The 25437-nt window shown below is 44.3% G+C and overlaps 2 protein-coding genes across 2 annotated transcripts; one reads left to right on the forward strand and one right to left on the reverse strand.

Annotated features, from left to right (window-relative positions):
- Positions 1-1254: 1254 nt before the first annotated feature.
- Positions 1255-6811, forward strand: PDE12 (phosphodiesterase 12). The gene is made up of 3 exons (XM_028719113.2): positions 1255-2703; positions 4513-4591; positions 5649-6811. The coding sequence occupies exons 1-3, from the start codon at positions 1417-1419 to the stop codon at positions 6089-6091; spliced, it is 1809 nt and encodes a 602-aa protein (XP_028574946.2). The 5' UTR covers positions 1255-1416; the 3' UTR covers positions 6092-6811.
- A 4978-nt stretch (positions 6812-11789) lies between these two features.
- ARF4 (ARF GTPase 4) lies at positions 11790-25348 on the reverse strand. Its single transcript, XM_028719117.2, has 6 exons — positions 24968-25348; positions 18179-18259; positions 16855-16964; positions 14599-14670; positions 14056-14181; positions 11790-13043 (listed from the first exon to the last, which is right to left on the reverse strand). The coding sequence occupies exons 1-6, from the start codon at positions 25032-25034 to the stop codon at positions 12957-12959; spliced, it is 543 nt and encodes a 180-aa protein (XP_028574950.1). The 5' UTR covers positions 25035-25348; the 3' UTR covers positions 11790-12956.
- Positions 25349-25437: the final 89 nt, after the last annotated feature.

Genomic DNA, 25437 nt, shown 5'->3' on the forward strand with positions numbered 1-25437 from the left:
GCTACACGGCTGGGGGTGAGAGGAAATAAAGTGCAGAAAAGTACAGACAGTGCTAATTACATAATTAAGAGTTGGTAGAGCATGGGACTCTTAGGGTTGTGGTTCGAGCCCCACATTGGGCAAGAGATTCCTGCATTGCAAGGGTTGGACTGGATGACCCTGGTGGTCCCTTCCAAATCTACAATTCTATTGTTGTTGTTTAGTTGTTTAGTCATGTCCGACTCTTCGTGACCCGATGGACCAGAAACAATTCTATTACTGTATTCTAATTCACAAAACAGTTGTTGATAACATCCAGGCATTTCTAAGTCACGCAAGAACTATTTCTCAATTTAACCCACTGAAACTCTTTATGTATTGCAATGTAAAGCTGTACAGTAATGCAATGAAAAATTCTCCCCCCCCCCCAGGATAACCATTCTAAGGCCCCTTAACAGTGTTCTGGGAAATTGAAATGTTCCCCCATTCGCTCTGGTTCAGATGTTCAGGTTGTGTCATTCCTTAGGTAGCCAAAATGACATAACCCATGCACAAAAGGGGAGTATAAGCAGGCTTGAGGGAAGCCTGAACGCTGCACACGGCTACATTTGACTGTACATCCGACCTGCATATACTAATAGAGAACTATCACCACACACAAAGCGGTAAGTCTTAGCAGGACTGGAGGCGGGACCCCCAAGAATTGTAACAGAACAAGAAAAGAGACAAAAATCCCTTAAATGGGAGGACATCCCACCCCCGCAGAAAAGGGCATGCTCAGCTAGCATGGAGCGTCGGCTGATAAAAAACGGCTGCAGCGTTCTGTGGCAAGTCCAACCTTAGTCAATATACCTCGGGTTAAGTACTTAATTCGTTCCGGAGGTCTGTTCTTAACCTGAAACTGTTCTTAACCTGAAGCACCACTTTAGCTAATGGGGCCTCCCGCTGCCGCCGCGCCGCTGGAGCACGATTTCTGTTCTCATCCTGAAGCAAAGTTCTTAACCTGAAGCACTATTTCTGGGTTAGCAGAGTCTGTAACCTGAAGTGTATGTAACCCAAGGTACCACTGTAATTGCGAAATACGTAAGATGAGATCTGGGAAATAACGACCAGGCACTTCCAGCTTGTTCTACTCCAACCCCCCGCATAAGATTTATTGATAGATTCACAGGTTACCAACTTCCGGGTTCCTCTCCCTCCACGCTCCCGGTCCCCCCACCGTTTTAAAAGGAGGCGTGGACACAATTTCCCAGCAGGCCTCGCGTTTCCTGCTCCGGCCCTCCTCGCCTCTCGCCCCGGCTTTTCCCATCGTCCCTTGCGGGGCGGGGCAGCCAAAGTGGCTGAGTCCTGCCTGGCAACGGCGGAGAGCCGGAGAGCGAGGCCGGGAGGCGCAGGGCAGAGCGGCGCGAATGGTGCTCGCGTGGCGGCTGCGAGTTCATGTGGCGCCTGCTCCGCGGCACGCTGAGAGCCCTTCCCGGCCTGAGGAGGCGGCGGCCGCCGCAGCCGCGGCCGAGCGGTTCGGGCCCCGCCAGCGGCGCGCTGCCCGCCATGGAGCGGGCCGTGGTGCGCTGCGTGCCGGCCGAGCCTAAGCTGAGCGTGTCCTTCGTGCTGGGCGACGGCAGCGCCCGGCACATGCAGCGCGACCAGGCGGAGCCGCTGGGCCGGGCGCTGGCGCGCATCGCCAACAACGCCGGCAAAGGCCACGCCAAGGCGGCCAAGAAGAGCAAGAAGGCGCGGGCCGAGGCCGAGGCTGCCGTGCCGCCGCCGCCGCCGCCCGCCGTCTGCCTCTTTTCCCAGGACGGCGAGGCCGTGGCCGAGGACGTGCCCAACGCCGAGGCCTGGCAGGACGGCGCCGTGCTGCAGATCGGGGAGGCCCGCTACCGCGTGGAGCGCAACCCGCCGGCGCTGACGGAGCTGCAGCTGCCGCGCTCGCTGCTGGCCGGCTTCCCCGTCTGCCCCAAGCTGCGCGCCGAGTTCGGCTCGCCCCGCGACTGCCTCTTCCGCTGGTACCAGGAGCAGAAGGCCGAGCCGGCCGTGGGGACGGCGGCTGCCGCCGGGGGGGAAGCTCCGGGCGGCTGGGTGGAGGCTCCGGGCGGCGCCGAGCGGGTCTTCACGCCCAGCAACGCGCACATCGGGCTGCGCCTCAAGCTGGTCTGCACGCCGGGCAACGGGCAGCGGCGCTACGGGCTGCCCCGCGAGGTGGAGAGCAGCGGCCCCGTGGAGGCCGGGCCGGGCGCCTGCACTTTCGACGCGCGCCACCTGTACACCAAGAAAGTGACCGGGCCGGGCCTCATCCGCACCGTCACCTACAACGTCCTGGCCGACGTCTACGCGCAGACGGAGCTCTCGCGGACCGTGCTGTATCCGTACTGCGCGCCCTACTCGCTGGAGCTCGACTACCGGCAGAACCTGCTGAAGAAGGAGCTGGCCGGCTACAGCGCCGACATCATCTGCCTGCAGGAGGTGGACAAGTCCGTCTTCGCCGACAGCCTGGGCCCCGCGCTGGACGCCTTCGGCCTGGAGGGCCTCTTCAAGATCAAGGAGAAGCAGCACGAGGGCCTGGCCACTTTCTACCGAAGGGACAAGTTCAGCCTCCTCAGCCAGCACGACATCGCCTTGAACCAGGCGCTCCTCGAGGATCCCCTGCACAAAGAACTGCGAGAGAAGCTGGCCCCCTATCCGGAGGTGCAGGAAAAAGTGCACCAGCGGTCCTCTGTGTTGCAGGTAGAAGTTAAAGGGAGAGGGGGTTAGGGGGATAGCGAATGGTGGAAGTTGGCTTTAAGCTAAGTAAGGGGACCAGATCGAGAGAAGGGCAGGCTTCCTGTGCTTTTCATGCAAAAATTGAATAGGTACACCTTTTTCAAAGCTGTCTCTCCCTTAAAGGTGCACCAGGCTGCTTCCCTTTACATCCCATTGCTTTGGGGCCAACTGCTCTCCCCTCAGCACTCTTCCCAGGCCACACACTTCAGTGGTCCTGTTCCAGGCCCCCTTCAGGTCCTTTTGTCTTGCTGGAATGTGTCTGAATTGTAGCAATGCCTCTTGCATCCCTTGAGTGGAGATTTCTATGTTGGGGGAGGGGATATGGAAACCTTTGATTCTTGTGTGTGTCAAAAATGTACCCTCTGCATAATAGTAAGAGTCACATCCATTGCTCTGGCCACTTTCTTTTACTTCTTGCCCAGCCCATCTCAGGCATTCAGCCTCCAGATGGTTGCCCATAAGGGAATAGAAAGTTCCCCACCCCAGGTCCATGGCTAGGTATGAGCAGAACTTTGTTTGTTTGTTTTTTAAAAAACCATCAGAAATAGACCATCAGTCATGTATCTTAAATCCCCAAGCAGACATTGCATTGTTGTCTGTTAGTGCCTCTTTTCCTCTAGAGCAGAAGTAGGGAACCTCCACATGCTGTTTGACTCCATCCACTCAGCCAGCAGAGCCAAATGGTCAGGAATGTTGGGAGTTGTAGTTCAGCAACCTCTGGGGGTCAAGGGCCAGAGGGTTCCCTATTCCTGCTCTACACCTTTGATGTCAAATGAAGGATTGCTAGGCTGGAGTTACAGCTAGCAATTCCAAATGGAGTTCCACTTAATACTTGTAAGCAGTGTTAGAAACTGAGATGTGAAAACTAGGAACTAAACGGTACCTTAAACCTAGGTTATGGATGCAACAACAAAATGTCTGGGTGCGCTTTTTTCTAACAAGAATACAGTGCTGAAAATGAATGAACTGCGGCTAAAATATTATGTTGATTTTTCACATGGTCTAGGCCTTCCTCTGCCCATTCCCCTAATATTCTTAAGAGGGTCTCTTCTCCAGTCTTCAAAGAGTAGCCAGAAGTGGGGAGGCAGAAAAAGGTCCTCCTTTCCTTCCACTCTGCCGTTTTAATCTGAAATCTTAGTTGTGGTACTGCACCCAGAGCTTGGAAACTGCTCGCGCTAATGAAATTCCCAGTCGCAAAATGCGCCTAGAACAATGGGAGTTTCAAACATTACTTGTAAACAGAACATGGCTTGGAAATGGATGCCAGGATATAAAGAAAGGGGAGTAGAGTAAGCTTAGTTCGGTCCAGCTGGTTGACAGTGGGGGTGGGGTGAATGAGAGACCCACACATCACATCTATAATTTTAGGCCAGTAGTTTTATTAGCACAGAATTGTTATAAGAAGTCAGTTTTAAAATACAGTAAGCCTGCAACTTATGCAGGAGTTATGTGCCAGGGTTCACACCTAAAGCGAAAATCATGTATACTGTAGTAAAAATCCATTGGGTTCAATGGTGGATGAGGTTGCCCAAGTCATTTTTCCTGGAACCCTGCCCCCTTTCCATCTGCTATCTATCTATCTATCTATCTATCTATCTATCTACCCTGCCCCCTTTCCATCTGCTATCTATCTATCTATCTATCTATCTATCCATCCATCCATCCATCCATCCATCTATCACCACATATGTAAAGCTGAATGCCCACAAGATAGATGCACGTTGCCAGCTTACAGTACTTTCTGGCTTACCGTAATTTCCATGTTCCTTGTAGGTTTCTGTTCTTCAGTCTACAAACGATTCTTCAAGAAAGATTTGTGTTGCCAACACCCACCTATACTGGCACCCAAAAGGTAATTCTGTTAACAATACTATGAGCCATTCTTTTGTTGTTGTTGTTGTTTAGTCGTTTAGTCGTGTCCGACTCTTCGTGACCCAACCCTGGGGTGGGTTATAAATTCAGTATATTTATGTATTTCAGTATTTCTAGGCCACATTTTCATAAAAAATACAGCATGTGTTAAACAACAAACAAAATTACAATGCCATCAATAAAAGCTGGGGAGTGGGGTAGAATCCATGTTTCAAAGACCTGTCTGAATAACATATTTTTCTGGAGACGTATAAAAGTAGGCAGGAATGATTCCTGATGTGGGGAACCGCCAGAAGTGTCCAATCAGAGGATCTCAGTGGTCACAGTACTAAGAGCCCAAGTTGTTTAGGGCTTTGTGAACTAGCACAAGAACCTTGACTGTGGCCCAGTAGCAATCTGGCAACCAGTGCAACACTCTCCTGTGAACAGCTGCTGCATTAGTTGCAGTTTCCAGCTCAGATGCACGGGCAACTCCACATAGTGGGTCTTGGTTATCAAGTAGTAATACATATGCAATGTGTGAATCCTTCCAGGAGAGCTGTTGACTGAGCTGACATCCTGAGTAGTCTCAACAAGGAAAATGCTTCCTAGCCTAATAGCTGGACAAATGTGTGTAATTCCAAAGGAAAAGAAATGCAGTGGTACCTTGGTTCCCGAATGGCTTAGTTGTCAAACAAATCTGCTCCCGAACGCCACAAACCCGGAAGTAAGTGTTCCGGTTTGCAAACGTTTTTTGGAAGCCGATGCAGCTTCTGAGTACAGGAAGCTCCTGCAGCCAAATGGAAGCTGCGTCTTGGTTTTTGAACGGTTTCGGGAGTCGAACAGACTCCCAGCACAGATTAAGTTCAAGAACCAAGGTACTCCTGACACACCCTTGGCTTTTTTGAAATGGCTTGCATTTGTAAGTGGTGATAAAAATTCCTCGGACGGTTTGGGGTGGATGTTGAATGACTTAAGCTGAATTTTAAGTCTTACTGATTGAAATGACTTTAAGCCTGAAGGTTAAAAATAGGTCCGTATTTTTATTTTGTCCTTAGGTGGGAACATCCGTCTAATCCAAGCTGCAATAGCATTGTCTCATATTAGGCATGTAACACATGACATATATCCTTCTACTCCTGTCATATTCTGTGGGGATTTTAATAGCACACCATCAAGTGGAGCATATAGTTTCATCAGTTGTGGCAGCATTGCTGAAGAGCATGAGGATTGGGGCTCAAATGGAGAAGAGCAGCGGTGCACAATGTCTTTAGCCCATCCATTCAGACTGAAAAGTGCTTGTGGAGAACCAGCTTATACTAATTACGTTGGAGGCTTTCATGGATGTTTGGACTACATTTTCATTGATGCAAATGCTTTAGAGGTTGAACAAGTAATTCCACTGCCAAGTCATGAAGAAGTAACCACTCATCAGGCCTTACCAAGCGTTTCACACCCTTCAGATCATATAGCACTAATATGTGACTTAAAGTGGAAGTAGACTAAAAAAAGTTGGTATCTGTTCCTTTCTCTTAAGCAAGAAATTTGGGCTACTTAGGAGAATTCAACTTGAATCCTGGCTTGGCTACCAGCTTTTACAAAAGATAATTGGATAAAAAGTGTTTATATGCCTATTAGGAATGTTAAATCAGATTTTCATCTCTCTGTAACTTGTCATAACCAGAATGTTCTTATGGCAAATACTCCCTTTTTTTCACTAATAAGGAAAGCAATCAATGTTTAATGCTTCTTTTAAAGTTAAATTATCTTGTTTCCTTTTCATATGGTTTTTGATTAAGGGTATTTTGTTTAAACTGAATTTATATAAGAATTGGAACAACTAGAAGGGTTTTGGTATTCTCAGCAAGTAGTATGCCCTGTCAATATATTGCTGTTGCCTTTTGAAAATATATTCCTTGACAAGCTGCCAAAATTGAATACACTTATGTTGACCCTACACAAATGTCCATATCAAAAGTTAGCATTCCAAAAATGATTTGACACAATTACCTGCTCTCAGGCATTGTTGGGGGGGGGCTGTCCATGTAAACCAAAATAATTGTGCTTAAATAAATAAAAATCATGACTATATGTGAAAGTGTTGATTCCCCCCCCCCCCAGAGTATGTAAAAGGTAATCTACAGTGATTCTGAAGTCTTTTGATAATGTACTGAAGTGTAAACAGAACTTGAAAAATACAGTTTGTCTCATTTGCTCTTAATACTGCAATTGATTTATTTTTCTAGTTGGTTGTGTCTCTATGCAATGAAGTTCTGAATTTCCAGTTATGCATGCTTCACAGCATAGAAACGATTCACTTCAAAATGTCATGTTATGTATGATACAGGGCCGCTTTGGGGTGAGAGGATAAATCTGTGTACGTGTTATATATTTGGGGAAATGACATGGGAGGAAAAGTCTACAAGAGAAAGTTGCAGTAGTGTAGTCACAAGTTGACTAGAGCACAAGTTTAAGCAACAGGTAAATGAGTATGGGAACACAAATGCCCTCGAAAGAGGGAGTGGACTGTATAAACCTTCATATACATACTGTAGGTTCTGATATGTTTGTACCTTGTTAAATGAGTCTATTGCTTTGCTCAGCTGTATGAGCATAGTGGCCCCTCCAATAACCGTTGAAGACAAAATGTGGGCAGCCCCAATGTGTACAATCTTGCATGAACACGTGAAAAAATAACAGATTTATCTGCTAATAACAGTGATTAAGAGGGAGAACACTACTGATTTGATCTTCCCCCAGTTCTGCTATCATACTACTTGGAGCTAAACCATGGTCTGTCTGAACCTGGGCTTTAATGCCAAGGTTTGTTGTAACCAAGGTTTGTTCTTGGCTTACCTAGGCTTGCACTAAGCCAAACCAGGGCTCAGCTGTTGGTAACGTGCAGTAGGAGGACCATGGGAAAGGTGAAGTAGCCCTGGTTTAGCCTGTGAATAGCCACACACATTCATGCTTTGGCATGGTTTGCCTTAGTGCTGCATGCAGACTGGGCCATTGTATGCTTACAAATGCTTAGAAGCCCTCCTTTGTGCTGTATCTGTGATGGTTTAAAGAGCTCGGTGATATTGGAGACAGGGCTTGTGTGTGTGGCCCTTAAACCATCTGTGTTGGGCCTTGCATGTTCAGGAAAATGCCTGAATGGACTTCTCCACCTTACTTATCCATATTCAAAGTCTTTCCCTAACCTCTGCCTGTTGTTAATCTGGTGTAGGTCACCCACTCTGTTCCCTCTTTAAATCCCCCTTTAACTGTGCCTTATTATTTTTTAACAGTCCATGTCTTTGCTCCTTGACCTTGCTCGTTATTGCCAATCAATCCCCAAAGCACTTTTACACTTGTTGCAGGTTGATTTTAAGTGTCTGCAGTTAAACGTCTGTGGTTTCAGCATACTATTGGTAGGAGTGTTAAATAAGTGCCAGAAATAGCACTCTAAATGTTTTTGTCCAAGGAGGGGAGCTAACCTGTGGCCATCCAGATATTGCATCTAATCAGCCCCAGCCAGCATGGTCAATAAGAGTTAGTTTGCCAACATCTGGAGGGACAAAGATTAGCTGCTCCTGGATTAAGATTTGCTAGATCAACCAGAAGAAGCCTGGAAGGATACTTGTTCATACTTCTTGCAAATAGAAGCAAAGAGCTGCTTACCTATTTCTACCTTTACTTTGAAATTTTTGTTCTATGAAAATGGAAAATACAGTTTGACAAACTGTCTGCTATACTATATACCATGAAAGGTGATATAAATATAAAAATATAAGAGGTGGAACAGAGAGGGTCTGCCATCTTAGAGTCAAAATATATGCCCATTCCTGGGTGCAGCATTATATTCCAGAACCTTCTTTAAGAATGAGAATCCTGGATAGTTTTCAAGCTTTGAACAAGGTAACCCATATTTGATGCATTTTATGTTACCCCTCATATGTAAAAAATAAACTGGCAATACTTAACATCTATCAAATCTATGCTATGATTATAGGTAAAGGTACCCCTGCCCGTACGGGCCAGTCGTGTCTGACTCTAGGGTTGTGCGCCCATCTCACTTAAGAGGCCGGGGGCCAGCACTGTCCGAAGACACTTCCAGGTCACGTGGCCAGCGTGACAAGCTGCATCTGGCGAGCCAGAGCAGCACACGGAATGCAGTTTACCTTCCCACTAGTAAGCGGTCCCTATTTATCTACTTGCACCCAGAGGTGCTTTCGAACTGCTAGGTTGGCAGGTGCTGGGACCGAACGACGGGAGCGCACCCCGCTGCGGGGATTCGAACCGCCGACCTGACGATCGGCAAGTCCTAGGTGCTGAGGTTTTACCCACAGCGCCACCCGCGTCCCGCTATGATTATAGGTATAACCTAAATTATAGGCATACTCTTGTAGTATTAATCCAGCCACTGAGTCTAGTGAATTTCATCATGAAATATTCACCCTCCAATTGGTGTTACTTCTGCCACATTCAACAAACTTCAAAACCTTATTTTGCCATTGACCTTTCAGCTGTATTCTTTCCTACACTACATTTCCTACATACTTTCCTACACTGCCATGTTCTTCAGTAGATCAGTTTTATTTATGCTTTTCCTCTAGCACGGCTGTAGTAAATCAACTTGTTTCAGGCTGCTCTTGAGAACATGAATGTCCAAAACACTGCAAACCTCCAACATAGGATGGAAGAATTACTAAGCCCAGCAGCATATAACCTTTAACCTTTACTGTCAATCTTCTCCAACTCTTGTGCATTCCTGATTTGGTCTATTACTGACCCGAGTGTTGTGTAACAATGCTACATTTTATATTATTTTATAAAGAATGTGGTGGTGGCGGTGGGAGAAAAGAGTGGGGGATTCTGGTATGTGGTGATGTGATGGTGGATCTCACCCATGGTATACCATATCGGCACTATATTGAACAGGTATGGGGAAACCTCAAGCTTTTAGCCTCCAACTCCTGTCAAGGATGGTCAAACCCTACGCCAAAGGATAAATGGACATAAATCTGGTATTGGGAATCACAAGACAGAAAAACCAGTATGAGAACACTTCAATCTCCCAGGAGATCTCAAAGTAGCTGTCTTATTACATAAGAATTTCAGAAATAGGCTGGAAAGAGAAGTTGCTGAATTGCAACTTATTACCAAACTCAAAACCATGGAGAGACCTGGTCTGAATAGACATTGGATTCTTATCTCATTATACATGATAAAGCTATTTTTAGCCACCTCACCCTTTGCTTTTTCCTCTAAGACCAATTGCAGTCGTTAACAGTCGTCAACAGGTTTACCACACCTATCAGCCAGTCACCCATTCCCACCACCCTTCTGAGTAATACCCCTCCCCACCCTCTCACTATATATAAGGGACTGGTGACTTCTGTTTCAGTGTATCTGAATAAGTGTGCATGCACACGAAAGCTCATACCAACAACAAACTTAGTTGGTCTCTAAGGTGCTACTGGAAGGATTTTTTATTTTGTTTCGACTATGGCAGACGAACATGGCTACCTACCTGTAACTAGAAGGATGGCAACTGTAATCCAACATCCAGAGAGCAACAAGTTCCTTGCACCTGACACAAAGTAAATATTAATCGGCCCTATGACAGAAGCAACAGGGCGGGTTGTAATTATCAGAGATACAAAAAGAACAGAGCTGTCAAGATTCCAGACACAACTGCAGAAGCTGTGTATTTCACAAAATGTCAGGTTCAGATTTCTGTTCACGCATGTGCTACCTCACAGGGTTTCTGCAAGGTGGCAATTCAACACATGCTTCAATTAATTGTCTGGAGAAAGTGCATGATTCAGATGTGTTAAAAATAAATGGTTCCCTTCACACTTACTGCTGCTTTAGACTTCTGTCCTACGTGTAGAGCAGTCGATGTTGCACACCTTAGACTGTAGAAGCATGAAGTTGCTGTGAGAGTTTCTCTTGCAAAGCACACTAATTTTCACTTTATAAAGGTAAAGAGACCCCTGACAGTTAGGTCCAGTCATGGACGACTGGGGTTGCGGTGCTCATCTCGCTTTATTGGCCGAGGGAACCAGCATACAGCTTCCGGGTCATGTGGCCAGCATGACTAAGCCGCTTCTGGCAAACCAGAGCAGTGCACGGAAACAGCATTTACCTTCCCGCTGGAGCGGTACATATTTATCTACTTGCACTTTGATGTGCTTTCAAACTGCTAGGTTGGCAGGAGCAGGGACCGAGCAACGGGAGCTCACAGGGATTCGAACCGCCGACCTTCCAATCAGCAAGCCCTAGGCTCAGTGGTTTAGACCACAAAGATTAAATATGAACATCCAAGACATTTCAAAAGCAACCGTGCCTGTCCTATATGATGAGTTATCCCATAAATACTGCATGAAGTGCCCTCAGCCTGGTGAGGACTTAAAATCCCTCATTGTAACTCTATATACCAGGGATGTCCAACCAGTAGATCGTGATCTACCAGTAGATCCCTGGCTGATCCTGGTAGATTGGGATCCTTATCATGTACAAAAAGTTATGGGGGAAAAGCTAAAAAACTGTGCAATCCTCCCCCCAAAAAACTCAACTCTGGGCAATCTACCCACCCCACGCACGCTCCTCCTCCCTCCAATGACAATGGGTAGATCACTGCCAGTTTTTTTTATACTGGGAGTAGATCACAGTCTCTTGGGAGTTGGACATGCCTGCTATATACCAACTTAAACTACAATAATTATTCAGGGAGTTCCTTAATGCAGATAATGATACAGAATTGGAATCTAATACAGTGGTACCTTGGTTCTTGAAGTTAATCCATTCAAATAAAAAACCAAGGAGTGGCTTCTGATTGGCTGCAGGAGCTTCCTGCACTTAAGTGAAAGCCGTGTCGGACGTTCAGTTTCCGAAAAACATTTGCAAACCAGAACACCTACTTCCGGGTTTGTCGCATTTGGGAGCCGATTTGTTCTGACAACTAAGCCATTTGAGAACCAAAATACCACTGTATTTCTGGTTTACTGTATTTCCTCTCAATGTGCCAGTTCCGAATCTGGCTGGAGTAAAATGAGGGGGGGAAAGGAACACTGAAAACTCAGCTTAGGAAAGACGGATATGAGAGTAAAATACAGACGATGTTAGATTTTCTAAGCAAGTGAACTACAGGAAAAGGGTTGCTAGCAAGCACAATGCAGTCCTCTCCAATTAAGTATGAAACTGACACACTATTTGGGCAGTTTGTACTTTATTACAATTTTCAACTGTTAGTACTCTCATATCTGGACATTTTAATTTAGATTTACAGCTTCAAAAAACACTTACAGGATTTTAGTCTTGATGATTAACCAACTACACTGTACACAAGTTTAACTGCCCATCTTAATTTTTTGCCAAATTGAAAACAATTCAAAGGCTATTCAGATCTGTGTTTGTGTTCAAAGTACAGAAAAAACTCCGTTTATTGAAAAAGAATAATCTGTCACACATTCATATTATCAGTTCCACAAACTTAAGATTCAAGGAGCATACACAAAGCTATACATCTGTTTCATTTTTATTAAGAATAATTCTTAGTAGGTTATGAAGAAATTAATCCATTGAGTCTGAAGAATTTTCCAAAATCTGTCTTCATGAAGATATGTTCACCAATAAACAGTAAACTTTAGCAGAACTATTATACACTGGGCAAAACAGGCTGATATCAAAAAGCAACATGCAACAACAGAAAAAAGATACAATATAAAGGAAGACAATCTGCTGAATATTGAAAACCTCAAAGAGCTTGTTGCAACTGGCACAAAAATGTTCTACCAATCAGATTCAATTCACACAAAGGCAAAAGTGGGTTGACAGAACCCAAGGGGTTAATTAAATGTTCCTCAGTGCAGAATATTTGAATAGTGTTTTAGAGCGTTTTTCTGACGAACAATAATAGGAAGTGTTTTTATAAGAGAGAGAAATAAATATAAATGGAATGCTAGATTAAGTCAGCAGACTGTCTTAAGGAATGAAGTAAGATATCAGTAACTTAAAGAAGAAAAGGGGAAAATCTTTTTAAAATGTACTTAATTTAATTGGGGCTCAAGAAGCATTCAAACAGATTTCAAAAGTCACAACTATATTCAGGCATTTAGGCTAACAATAGAAGTAAAAATCAGAAGATACACTTTTTCCAAATTAAGGAGTTTTCTTTTTAACCCAAGCATATTGTTACCCTGGCAACATATAGCTTGGGTGAAGAATAATTGGCAACAAAATAAGTCAAAATGCTGTAATATCCTGCCCAAACCAGTTCCAGATACTGTACTGTATAATAACCAAGATGCAAACTAATTTTGATGTAACAAGCCTAGACCACTTATATCAAACATGTCCCTGGTGCGAAAGTCATCCAGTTAGCGCTTTGATAGCTCATTTGACAGCCAGTCAAGTCCCTCATACAGACCAGTTCCTTGTGTAGCACAGGTAGCTTGAACATACCACTGTTGGGAATGAGAAAGTGAAATATTTAATATAATACAGTCCATTTTTGAGCACGTTACAGCTCTCCCAGACAATATTCTCATGCCCCCCCCCCCCCACATCATGCAAGGCAAATTCAAACATCAGAACATAAAGGAGCTCACTTGGCCAAGGCATAGATTAGAACACGGCAGAAAGACCAAGTAAAGTGAAAAACTAGAAGGGCAACACAGGCATTATGAAATCTATAGCTGAAACATCAAATGAAAGGTCTTAAAGAGCTATCACTCAGCATAAAGGGAATGTAGTCAGTCCATAGAGCTGCTTAAGACAGGAACATACAAGGAGGACATTCCACCACCCAAAAATGTAAAGGGGTAAGACAGATGCCATCTCTAGTAAACACACACACACACACACACACACACACACGACTTTATTGTATGGAACTATGACTAACTATGACTACCAGAAAAGATAAATAGTAGTCATTTTCTCTGTGCAAATGCATGATAACAGAACAGTAAAGGCAAAGTAAAGGGACACCTGACCATTAGGTCCAGTCGTGACAGACCCTGGGGTTGGTCATCTTGCTTCTGGCAAGCCAGAGCAGCGCACGGAAACGGCGTTTACCTTCCTGCCAGAGCGGTACCTATTTATCTACTTGCACTTTGATGTGTTTTTGAACTGCTAGGTTGGCAGGAGCAGGGACCGAGCAATGGGAGCTCACCCTGTCACGGGGATTCGAACCGCCAATCTTCTGATCGGCAAGTCCTAGGCTCTGTGGTTTAACCCACAGCACCACTCGCATCCCTTTTAACAGAACAGTACTAGCTCCAAGAACAACCTTCAGTGATTTAAAACCTAGCAGAGGAACTCAACAGTTTGGATCCAAGGATAGCCTTGTTAGGCATTTCTACTTACAGAGAATGGGAAAGAAAAGTACTTGCTATTCATACGTTCCAACCCACAGAATATATCAAGATGGGGAGAAAGCCACATGGCAAACTATTTTTGCTTTACGGTACTTACAGTTCTGTTGCGCAGGGACTGAAGGCCTAGTTTATCTGTCATTTCACTTATTGCCATGGCATTTGGCAAGTCTTGTTTGTTTGCAAAGAGAAGCAGCACTGCATCTCTCAACTCGTCTTCCTGAAGCTGGAGAAAGGAAACACCATGCTAGTTATTTCCCCTATTGATAGTTGTTACCACCAAAAGTACAAGTTAGGGAGGATTTGGGGCTGGCAATATTTTTGTCCTTCACATTTCTCCCAGTAGTTTTCAGTAGCTAGTTGATTTAGTTACCATCAGTGCATGTAAGCAACTCAGACAAGAAACACTATGTCAAGTTAGGGTGATAGTTGCAAGAAGGATTTCACTGAAACCCAATAGGGAAATTCTGAGAACCACCACCTCTCATATTATTGCCTCTAAACACAGAACAGTGCATCCTAACATCCCACACTAAAATATCTGATGTTTTTGTAAATTAACCTCTCAATTTTATTAGCTATGGAGGACTAAACCATCGGAGTCAGACGAAGAAGGAGTTCAGATTGAGTTAGAGGCAGTTACCATTTTCTGGAGTTCTTCTGCTGCTTCCTGGATTCTCTCTCTGTCGTTGCTATCTACCACAAAAATGAGACCCTGAAAAGAAAGTGTATTTCTCATCAAGCTTGTTTGACATCTGAAATACCATTCAAATAAAATCTGGTCACCATTATAGAGATATTTAATGAATCTTTACTCCTGTGACAAATGGCAACATATGCAAGAAATCAGAAGGTATCAGAGACCAAAGATCCATGCGAACTATTCTATCACAATGGGCTAACACCTCAGAAGGGCCAGGGACACTAACAGTTTAGTCTCATTGTTTATTTTTAAAGCAACAGTAACATATTACAACTTCCAGCAGAAAGCAATACAGTGGTGCCCCGCAAGACGAACGCCTCGCAAGACGGAAAACCCGCTAGACGAAAGGGTTTTCCGTTTTGGAGGCGCTTCGCAAAACGAATTTCCCTATGGGCTTCCTTCGCAAGACGAAAGCCCATAGGGAAATCTCCGGGACAGCGGGGAAGCGCAGCGCGTCTTCCCCACTGTCCTCGGACCTCCTCCGAAGGCTGGCAGCGGGGCGGAGAGACCTCCTCCCGCTGCCAGCCTTCGTTTCTCCGCTATCCTGGACGGCTTTTGAAGGCAGGCGGGGGGGGGGGGAGCAAAGACTTTCGCCCCCCGCCGGCCTTCAGAAGAGGTCCAGGACCTCTTCTGAAGGCCGGCGGGGGGCAAAAGTCTTTGCTCCCCCCTGCCTGCCTTCCCGGGGGCTTTTAAATCGCCCCGGACAGCGGAGAAGTCCTCCGCTGTCCCGGGGTTTTTTAAAATGCTGGCGGGCGGCAGCGGAGGCTTCGCTGCCGCCCGCCAGCATTTTAAGATCGCCCCGGGACAGCGGAGAAGTCTCCGCTGTCCCGGGGTTTTTTAAAATGCTGGGGGTGGGAAGAAAAGCCCTTGTCCCCCCCCCCCCCCAGCCTTCAGAAGAGGTCGGGGGACAGACTGTCCCCGGACCTGGTCTGAAGTCGGTTTCCATAGGAACGCATTGATTGATTTTCAATGCATTCCTATGGGAAACCGTGCTTCGCAAGACGAAAAACTCGCAAGAAGAAAAAACTTGCGGAACGAATTAATTTCATCTTGCGAGGCACCACTGTACTCTCTTCACCAGAGGAATTATTGCGACAGTGTCATCCAAGTCAACATGAATACAAGCATTTTTATTTGCAAACAATTCACAAAGTTGTCACAGCAGGCTGCCAAGAGTGCTTCTACATCACTAGGATGGTTTGGCTATAATAGTTGTTGCGCTGCATGGAACAGTGGTGCCAAGTCACGTTGTTCAGATGCAATGATGACGGTGAATGAAATTTCTTCCCTACCACAAGTATAGATTTTCAAAATATGCTCCAAGCAGTGCATAATCAGGCTTGGCTCATGTTTTCCACCAGCTGTGATCCACAGACCTCATTGCTGTTTCACTGCTGGTAATTTTTCGTAAAATTGCAGCAAAAAGTATTTGAGCTGCCTGGTCAGAGAGAGGCAGCTGTTCCCTCTGCAAGCCCATCAGGTAAGAGAGAACCATCAATAAACTACACCCACCCACTTGACAGGGGCCATTAGTCTTCAGAGGTATACTATTTTCATTGATGCAGTTAGTGATCTGTCTGTGGCAAGGACATAATTGGCTCTTGAACTCAGATCATCATTTGCTTGGCCTCTGAAGAACCAACTTGAGCATACATTCTGCTATGTGCACAAGGCCATTAAAAGGTGGAATGCAAGACTGCACAAACAGATGTCTCCCTCCCTCTGCCCACTCAGAGCCCATGTGCCCCCAAAATATGTTTGAGGGACCCCCAACCCTCTGAAGCAAAATTTGAATGTATATGGAGGGCTGCAGGGAGCAAGAGAGAAAGCACAGCCTACTTATTAGTTTGAGGAAGGGTGACAAAGAGCACATGGAACCATATTTTCCTTTTAGGCCTAACTGAATGCAAATTATTGCCTATTAAAACCTTGGACAGCTTGGATTCTGAGTGCCTTAGTACTAGTTAAGTCCACAGTAGCTTTAATGGTCTCGGGAAAATTATCACAACGCTGATTTGAAAATTCCAGTGTTTTAAAGTAGCACTGAAAGTTAGTGTTGGCCTATGCTGCTATTGGGATTATACTGGGGGTGGGGGGTATTAGTATAAATCTTTTTACTAGGCAGTATAACTTTACACCAGTCTACAAAAGAGAGAGTGAAAATGGATTTGGCAAAGCATATGTCAGAGGAATTACCTGTGTGTTCTGAAAATAATGCCTCCAGAGTGGCCTGATTTTATCTTGACCACCAACATCCCAAACAGTGAAACAGATGTTTTTATATTCTACTGTTTCCACATTAAAACCTAAATGGAAAAAAAACCACAATTATGACAATAAGGACCAGCAAGCAACCAATTTTCTAGCACTACTCAAGCTAGGCAGATGTGAGCCCAATGACTAGGAGAGCATGGGGTGTCTTCACTTCCTAAAGGACTATGAAATAAATGTAATAAATGTAAAGTCACTAAGATCTGCAATTAGAGTTTTACGTCTTCATACTTCAAGCTCTATGTAGAGCAGGTATTTGCCAAACATTTTCAGAAAACTATTACATGTTAGTTTTCAGAACAATTCTGGTTTCTTTAATTTGTCTATACAGTAGCACCTCGACTTATGTTACCCTCGGGTAACATAAACTTCGGGTTGAAAAAGTGGCAAACCCGGAGATTTTTCGCTGCGCGTGCATGCGCAGAAGGGGTCCCTCTGGTTGTGGAAACCTCAGGATCTGACCGGAGCTCTGGAACGGATCCCATCTGCAACCGGAGGTACCACTGTATTACAAAGAAATATATTAAGACCTGGCAGAAGTAAAGCTGGTCTTAGAAGCAAGCAGTGTTCCAAATTCACCAGGAGCATTTTGCACATGTCTATAAGCCGCTTGCGACCAAGTGAAGACGTCAGGATGACACCTGAAGTCTCCAACCCTCTGGAGGTGCATGCCTGGGGATCCCTATATCTTGACTCTTTTCACACACCAGCAGCACATCCTGTAGAATTCTGTCTGTTATTTTTTTATCTGCACAATCAGAATGAATTTCAGGAAAAGTCATATTGGAAAATACGACTTTCAAGCTACCTGGCCCAAAAATGGCAAGTAGGCATTCTGTTTTGGCAACTGTAAGTAACCCTGGTTTAAGGAGCCATTTGGTGCCTATATATCTGAGTTTCTAACAATGGAAGCAAATGGAAGATGTTGCTAAAATCTATGTAGCAATCACATACATCTTCATCCCCAAGTGTTGCATTGGTTCCAGGATGCTCTCTTTGTTGGCTTTGCTACCCAAAGCAAGAATCCCCCATTTCAGGGAAAATTCACAATCTTTCAGGAACTGTGAAATCCAGTAATATGTACCATAAACAGAGTGTGGGAACAAACTTCAGGAGTTCTACCTCTATCATATTCTCTGGCAAGTTGCTCTATATCAATTCCTGAAAACATAGACTATATATTTTTTGTTTCAAAGTTTTAAACAAAAACGGTTGTTAATATTGACAATATGTATCTGATCTTGCTTACCAATTGTGGGGATTGTAGTGACAATCTCTCCTAACTTCAGCTTATACAGAATGGTCGTTTTTCCAGCAGCATCCAAACCAACTAGAGAAAACAAATGTTTATTAGTTTAATAAAATGAACACCCCATTTCATAAAATCTGTTTTGACAATGAAAAACAAAGACTGTGGTACATTTTAAAATCAAATAGTTAGTTATTACTTTTAAAGATGTTTTTTAAAATAGAATTTCCATTCTGGGTTAGTTCAGATATAATTTTACACCATGTAAACCAAACTAGATATAACACATGTTCCATTCTTTCATTGTACTCTGCAATTCCCTCCCTAGTTTGTCAAGTAAGCCACTTATTTGCCTTACATCCAAACTAGACCTCACTCATAAGAGCTGATAACCAACATTTTGAGAAGTACAGCTCTCTGAAATAGATTCAGACAGACAGCCTGTAACATCAACTGAAAATTGCAGTTTTTGGCTTTCTGTGACTACAGTGGTACCTCGCAAGACGAATGCCTCACAAGACAAAAAACTCGCTAGACGAAAGGTTTTTCCGTTTTCGATTTGCCTCGCAAGACGAATTTCCCCTATGGGCTTGCTTCGCAAGACGAAAACGTCTCGCGACTTTGTTTTCTTTGTCTAAAAACAAAGACATGTTTTGTTTATAAAGTTAATTTATTTTCCCTTCAATTTTTGAACTGCTCTTTACAGTATGTGTGACTTTAAAGAGCAGTTAATAAACTGTTGTTGTACCAAATTTGGCTTTGTTTGGACTTTTTTTGACCATAGGAACGCATTAATTGATTTTCAATGCATTCCTATGGGATTTCGTGCTTCGCAAGACGAAAAATTCGCTAGACGACAAAAATTGCGGAACGAATTAATTTCGTCTTGCGGGGCACCACTGTATTTTATTGCTTTTAAAAATGAGACCAATGTTCTTGGTATTATGTATGGACATAACATGAAGTTCCCAGTAGCTTCCTCAGAGTAGGGCTAACAAACTCAGTGCTGGCTATTAACAAAACATAGTACAGTCGTACCTTGGATCCCAAACGCCTTGAAAGGTGAATTTTTTGGCTCCCGAACACCGCAAACCTGGAAGCGAGTGTTCCGGTTTGCAAACATTCTTTGGAACCCAAACGTCTGACATTGCGATTGGCTGCAGCCAATCGTAAGCCACACTTTGCTTCCCAAACATTTTTTAAGTCTAACAGACTTCTGGAAAGGATTCTGTTTGACTTCCAAGGTACCACTGTAAATGGCAGAGGTTAACACAAAGCAATCAGAGCATAAAAGAGTTTATTCTTTAATAATTGAGTGGGATGCGGGGTGGGAGAATCCTGAGAACTCTATTATTACTCCATCTGACAGTGAACTGAGGGAGGGAGTGCTGACAGTGCTGTAGTCAAAATAGGGAAACTGAGAAACAAGAGGTCAGGGGAACCCCAAAATTTGTAAAAGTAATGGCATGAACAGAATCACTATTGCTAGGAGTGGAGGATACACTGCAGTATTTTGTGGCAGGTCCCACCCATTAAAGCAATTCCCTTCTTCTCCATGAACCTTCAGAATATTTCAAACATGAGTAAACAATAATGAAAGTGCACCTGGTAGCTAGATCACACATCCAAAATGGTTTCCAAAGCTCATTTTTTACTCCTTAAAACTTAAGAAAACCAGGAAAATTATCCTTGTATAACATAGTGCAAGAAACCTTGGTTTACTATAAATTGCAGCTGTAAATTATATAAGCTCAAAATCCTATGGTTTCTACCCTATACGGTTATGGACCCAGCTCTACATGGAGTAACTAAAATGTTTTAGTTTCTTTTCCCCACTTTACTGTTAGCTGATCAAGTACAAATGCTTTAGAACATTTTTTTCAATAAAACAAGTTTATAAGTCTTCAAATAGTAGTGGAATAGGTCTTTTACTAGTGCAAGACAAGAAGTAGTCTGAGATTGCCTGCAGCACTGACAGAGAACACCGAATGTATTTTGTGGGCAGAATAGTAAATCATTAGGGACTATTTAATTGTTAATTAAGGAAATATTAAAATGCAGTGTCTGAGCTAGAAAAAAAAGTAAGTTGTGCTATAAATTATTTTCACTGCATTCTTAGCACAGTGCAATCTGGGACTGAATGCTAAAACACTAAATAAAAACAAATTACTGCATCTTTAATTAAAAAAAAAAAACCTTCAGCAAATAGTTGCTAGGGTAGAGCCCAAGGACTATGGCACTGTCCAAGGTATCTTCCGTTTCTTGAATAAGCTATCAGAATTATCCTATACTGCATATTAAAAACCGGCTTTTCTATTTTTGCATCTCCCATATTATCCATAAATTCACACCAAGCAGTGTTTAGCAATTACAGTATACAATGAGGCTGCTACCCTGAGAACTGAGTGGAAGAAAACTGCTCCTTTGACATATACCACAGCAGCCTTCTGCAGCCACAAAACAGCTTATCTGAAAGTGGGGGGAACCTCCTGAACAGCATTTTATGGGGCACAGGGATTGTTGCTCAAACATGCACAACCAACTAGAGAAGCTATTAGAGATGAGTGGGGTTACAAGGTATAAGAAGGGACAAGGAACCACACTTCCACTCACAGTTCTCAGGATCCAAGCTAACAAATCAGGCTGCTAATTTTTCAATTTAAAGAGAATACATGTTGGGCATAGCGCTTCTTTGCACCTGCATGAACTATGCCACTGCAGAACATAGTAGAAATGATTCCCCATCACCACCTCAGGCTATTACAGGGAATGGGAGGCTTCCTTCTAGCCCCCTCTACTTGGTCAAGGAATGAGAACTTGAAGAAGCCGTAAGAATGAAAAGGGGGCTTTGTTATGTCCAACTGAGATCCTTTTACATACAGGTGCTTCACCTGCATGTGAGAAGCTTGTGCAGTGTCCGCCTTCCTACAGTATATTTAGGATCTTGGAATAGTGCTTATTATATTGTCTTCGGGCGTCTGGTCAATGAGAATGCTTTCTTCTGATGTTATCTAAAGAACTTTCCGTACAGGCTGGAAAGTTTAATGTGCTGTCTATTTTTTCAAGCTCTGCTGAGTGAAAAATAAATTCAGCATGTTCTTACATATTGACAGTATATAAAACGTACAAATCTAAGATCTGCAGCTTCTAACGCATTTGCTTTACCTTCCTGCCTTTTCAGGGCAAGTCTATATTCTGGACACAGGGAAGGCAACCAAAATATCACATTGGTTAATGACCAGCCTTATGTGAAGAAATTGGTTTTTCTAAGTTATAAAACTGTTTTGTTAGTTAAGCCAAGAAATATTCACAGAAGAGGTTTTTATAAAGAAAAAGTCAAGTGCATGAATACATGCCATCTAATCTTCATGTGACCTGTAAATCCTGTGGCTAGGATTCAGAATTCCCCTGAGAGGTACTTCACTCTAGGAGTCTCCTGCTGGGGAGGTGGGGACCTTTTGCTCTGCAATGGATGAGATTCTGGAATGATATGGGAAGATGGTGCAGGGAAGAATCAACAAAAAATGCCTCCCCCCTACTCCAGCGGAAGCCTCTACTGTACATCATTTGAGTTTGAAGGCAACAACAATTTAGGATGCCTTAATGGGAGCCTAAGATCTAGATGCTCAAACTGCTCTTAACACCAACAGTGGTAAAGCTGGATATATAATATATAAGCTACAGTAATCTACAGCTATGTAACAAAGTTACCATCAGATAAGTTAGTATTAGATGTAAGCAAGGTTCATTACCACTTCATGTAGTACCTATCTCCTAAAATGTTCCCTGTGAGAAAGGAGGGGGGACTAAAATTATTATTATTTATTGAATTTATATACCGCCCTATACTCAGAGATCTCTGGGAGGTCTTCAGGACTAGGATTCCATCTTTTTTTGACCTTCAAAGTGCACAGATAAGGGAGACCAGAAGGCATTGCTTTGTGTTGATTAATGCCTGAGCAAAGAAAGATGGATAAAAATGAAGCTGCTTATTTAGTATACATTGAGAAGTGCTGAAGGCAACTGGTTTTGACTGAAGGGAAAATTTAGGACAGTCCAGGTGAAGCTGTAACAGGAAAATCTTCGGTGTGTAATGTATTTGCATGGGTTGGACATATTTTTGAAAAACACACGAAAGATCCACTTTATTTTTCTATAAAGCTGATTGTCTACTATAATCAAAGCATCACCATTCAGATTAGCAATATAAATATCTAATGTACCATCTCTAACAATATCAGTAATTGCTAGGGAGAAACCAAACATCAGCTGCTTTGTGGGAAGCAACATGAGAATGCTAAGTGATTTGAAGTAGTTGATAAGGCTCCAAAAGTCTTAGCAGCACTAGAGACACAGAATACAACTTAGTATGTTTAATACTGGCAGAAGAGATAAATGACCTGGTTTTGAGTCCACTTCTACGTGTAGTCCAGCCAAAATGAAAACTTAAACACACATGTTACTGTCTCATCAGCAATTGCTAACAAGAGTGCTTCACCTACAGTGACACACATACAAGCCTACTTCACCCCTCCCCCTCCAACACATGCAAGGAGGAGATTGGAAGCTTCCATTTCCTTCTTTGAAGTAATCCAAACCCTGAAGTGTAGTTAGTTTAAATGATGGTTTATTGCAACAAGACCACAATTGATCTTGACTTGTTCCAATAAACTATAGTTTAAGCTAACCATGGTTTGTGCTTGTCAGATGTAATGACAAACAAAATTTATTTTAAATCTGGAAATGGATTCTTTCAATCTCTTTGGCATGTGTCCAAAGAAACAGGAGGAGGGAGTGCTCAAGTCCAAGTAGGCCTGTTTGTGTAGCATTAAGCCATTGTTTAGTGTTGCGCCCAATGTGTCCCTTTACGAGTTATCATCTCAGACACAAACACAAGAGATAATTCTAGAACAGACACTGGCCTTTTAAAATTCAGATTACGGTAACAGAAGTCCAAACGAACTTCAACACTCAAAACAGTTTGTGACTACATACTATCGTTCTGGAATTTGAAATGAAATTTTTAAGGGGAGGTATGTCAGCATGTTTAGCATCATAACCACAGGATATTCCCACATGCATTATAACAGTAATCCATTTTAAGTCTCAGTTCTCTCACTAACATAGTTCAATTGGCTGCAAAGTGATCCGCCAGGAAAGACCCCTTGTGTTGTGCTTAACAGCAACCATTTGAGACAATTAAGAGCTGGTTTTTAAAAAGCTGTGTCTAGACCATGGACACTTAGGGATCCAGGATAAAACAACACTAACACTCATTAATTTGATGGGGAATGGGTTAGGGTGCAATATTAACCCTGGCTGGCAGCAATGGAGCTTTATGGAGCAGTACAGCCAGTAATGCATTCACAGTGTGATGCTCATGCTGGCCAAGGCAAGGGAAAAAACACCAGCTTTGGGCAAGCATATAGGAGAGCTCCCCTGCACAGGGTTGGACAGAGGGCTATCTCCACACCATTCAAAAGCCCCCCCAGCATGGTGGATCTGAGGCTTGGGCTGCTCTGCCCAAGGATGACAAGACAAGACAAAGCACATATGGGTGACATTTACCATTTTAAAATTGCAGCCATGCATCCTTGAGACAACAAAGCAATTCCAAATTCAAAACCAATGACCTTTCACAACAGCCACTGTATATAATTAGGGCAAAATCCTAAGTTAACATACCAGGCTATCAACAGGATACAGGCAAAGAGTTATAAGCATCTTTCTGTGAACCACCCAGCTCAGTACAGTACTGATTTGTGTAATCTTAAACTGAACGAACCAACAAGGCAGGGCATGCCCCTTAATTCCATACATAAAAAAGCAAATACAAAATGTGCATCTCATTTTTATAAAAACTAACAAATACTAAGAACCCACCCTATCCAAAATACTAATGGTATGAAGCAATGTGGATATCTGCACACTGATTATTCACCATCCCAAAAGTGTTGTGGGATAGGATGAGAGGCAGGGGGAGGGGGAAAAAAGTTATGCTAATGCAATTGTCTGTAACAAAAAAAACAACAAAAAAAACCCTAGGAGACAGCCGTCAGGGTAACTGACTCTTCCATTTTTATTTGCAGTATAATTATTACCGCATTTCGCTTTGCATTCCTGCATTGGAAGAAAAATGGTGCGTGTATTGTGTATTATGGATGTGTGTATGTATGTATGTATGTATGTATGTATTAAAAGAACAATTTCTACGATCACCACAACAAATGCGAAGGCTCTCTGTGTGCGCCGAGGGTTAGCGAGGAATCAGACTGACGGCACCGGACTTATTTTGAAACACAGGAAGCCCATCGGGACGGAAAACGAACCCACATCCTGAAAAGAGCAGAAGGCCCCGGGCGAAGATAAATTCCGCTCGTTCTAAAAATGTCTCCCAAGGTGGATTCCTTAAGAACGTCCTGCAAGGAGGGCGAGGGGGGGGAGGCCATGGAGACCCTCCCTTCCTCTCTCCTTCTTTCTCCCCCCTCCCTCTCTCCTTGTCTCCCGACAGCACAAGGCCTGGCCCGAACAATGCTGCCTGCCTGCCTGCCTGCCTGCCTGGCGTCCGCCCGCCCCACTGCTGTGCCTTCCCATCTCAGCCCCCGGGAAGACTCCAACACCCCCCCCCCATCCTCGCTAGGCGAACAGGGAGCCAGGGAAGCAACCGGCCGCCGGCTCCTCTGCCCGGGGTGGGGTCGCCTCAGGCCCGGCTCGCTACCCCGGACGGAGCGGGTGTGGAATTGGGGGGGGGTATTGAAGCGCCTCTCTCTCTTTGCCCGCCCGTCTCACCCATGAGGATGCGCATCTGCTTCTTGCCGAAGAGGCGCGAGAAGAGGGAGGAGATGGTGAGGCCCATGGCGGCTCCCGGCTGGGCGGAGGTAGCGGCGGCGGCGGCGCAAGAGCGGAGCGGGCCGAGTGTGAAGGCGGCGGCGGGGAAGGCGAAAGCAAGAGGCCCCGGTCCCTCTTTCTCGCTACTTCTCTTCCTCCTCCTCCTCCTTCCTCTCTCGCTCCCGCAGAGACGGCGAAACCAGCTGAGCCTCGGGAGCAGGCGAAGGGCGTCCGCGGCGTCCGCGCACCGGGGCTAATCTGTGTCGGGGGAGCCTGGCTCTCTCTTAGCTCTCTCTTTCTCTCTCTCTCTTTGCCACGTCACGGCCGCCCCGGCTCCAACGCGGACAAAATCGCGTCACGCCCGCCACATCCTCACCGCGGCACCACCCACACGAACCTCGAGCAGGCCTCACGACACGCAGGAAGACTAC

This window comes from Podarcis muralis, chromosome 2 (assembly GCF_964188315.1).
Source record: "Podarcis muralis chromosome 2, rPodMur119.hap1.1, whole genome shotgun sequence".
NCBI lineage: Eukaryota > Metazoa > Chordata > Lepidosauria > Squamata > Lacertidae > Podarcis > Podarcis muralis.

What these genes read in the sequence shown, in the direction of transcription:
- PDE12 (XM_028719113.2), top strand. Translation starts at nt 1,417, where the DNA reads ATGTGGCGCCTGCTCCGCGGCACGCTGAGAGCCCTTCCCGGCCTGAGG. An exon ending in AGCGGTCCTCTGTGTTGCAG is followed by an intron (nt 2,704 to 4,512) that starts GTAGAAGTTAAA and finishes TGTTCCTTGTAG; the next exon opens with GTTTCTGTTCTTCAGTCTAC. An exon ending in CCTATACTGGCACCCAAAAG is followed by an intron (nt 4,592 to 5,648) that starts GTAATTCTGTTA and finishes TTTTGTCCTTAG; the next exon opens with GTGGGAACATCCGTCTAATC.
- ARF4 (XM_028719117.2), bottom strand. Translation starts at nt 25,034, where the DNA reads ATGGGCCTCACCATCTCCTCCCTCTTCTCGCGCCTCTTCGGCAAGAAG. An exon ending in ATTATTTTCAGAACACACAG is followed by an intron (nt 14,671 to 16,854) that starts GTAATTCCTCTG and finishes CTTTCTTTTCAG; the next exon opens with GGTCTCATTTTTGTGGTAGA. An exon ending in AGTCCCTGCGCAACAGAACT is followed by an intron (nt 13,044 to 14,055) that starts GTAAGTACCGTA and finishes CATTCCCAACAG; the next exon opens with TGGTATGTTCAAGCTACCTG.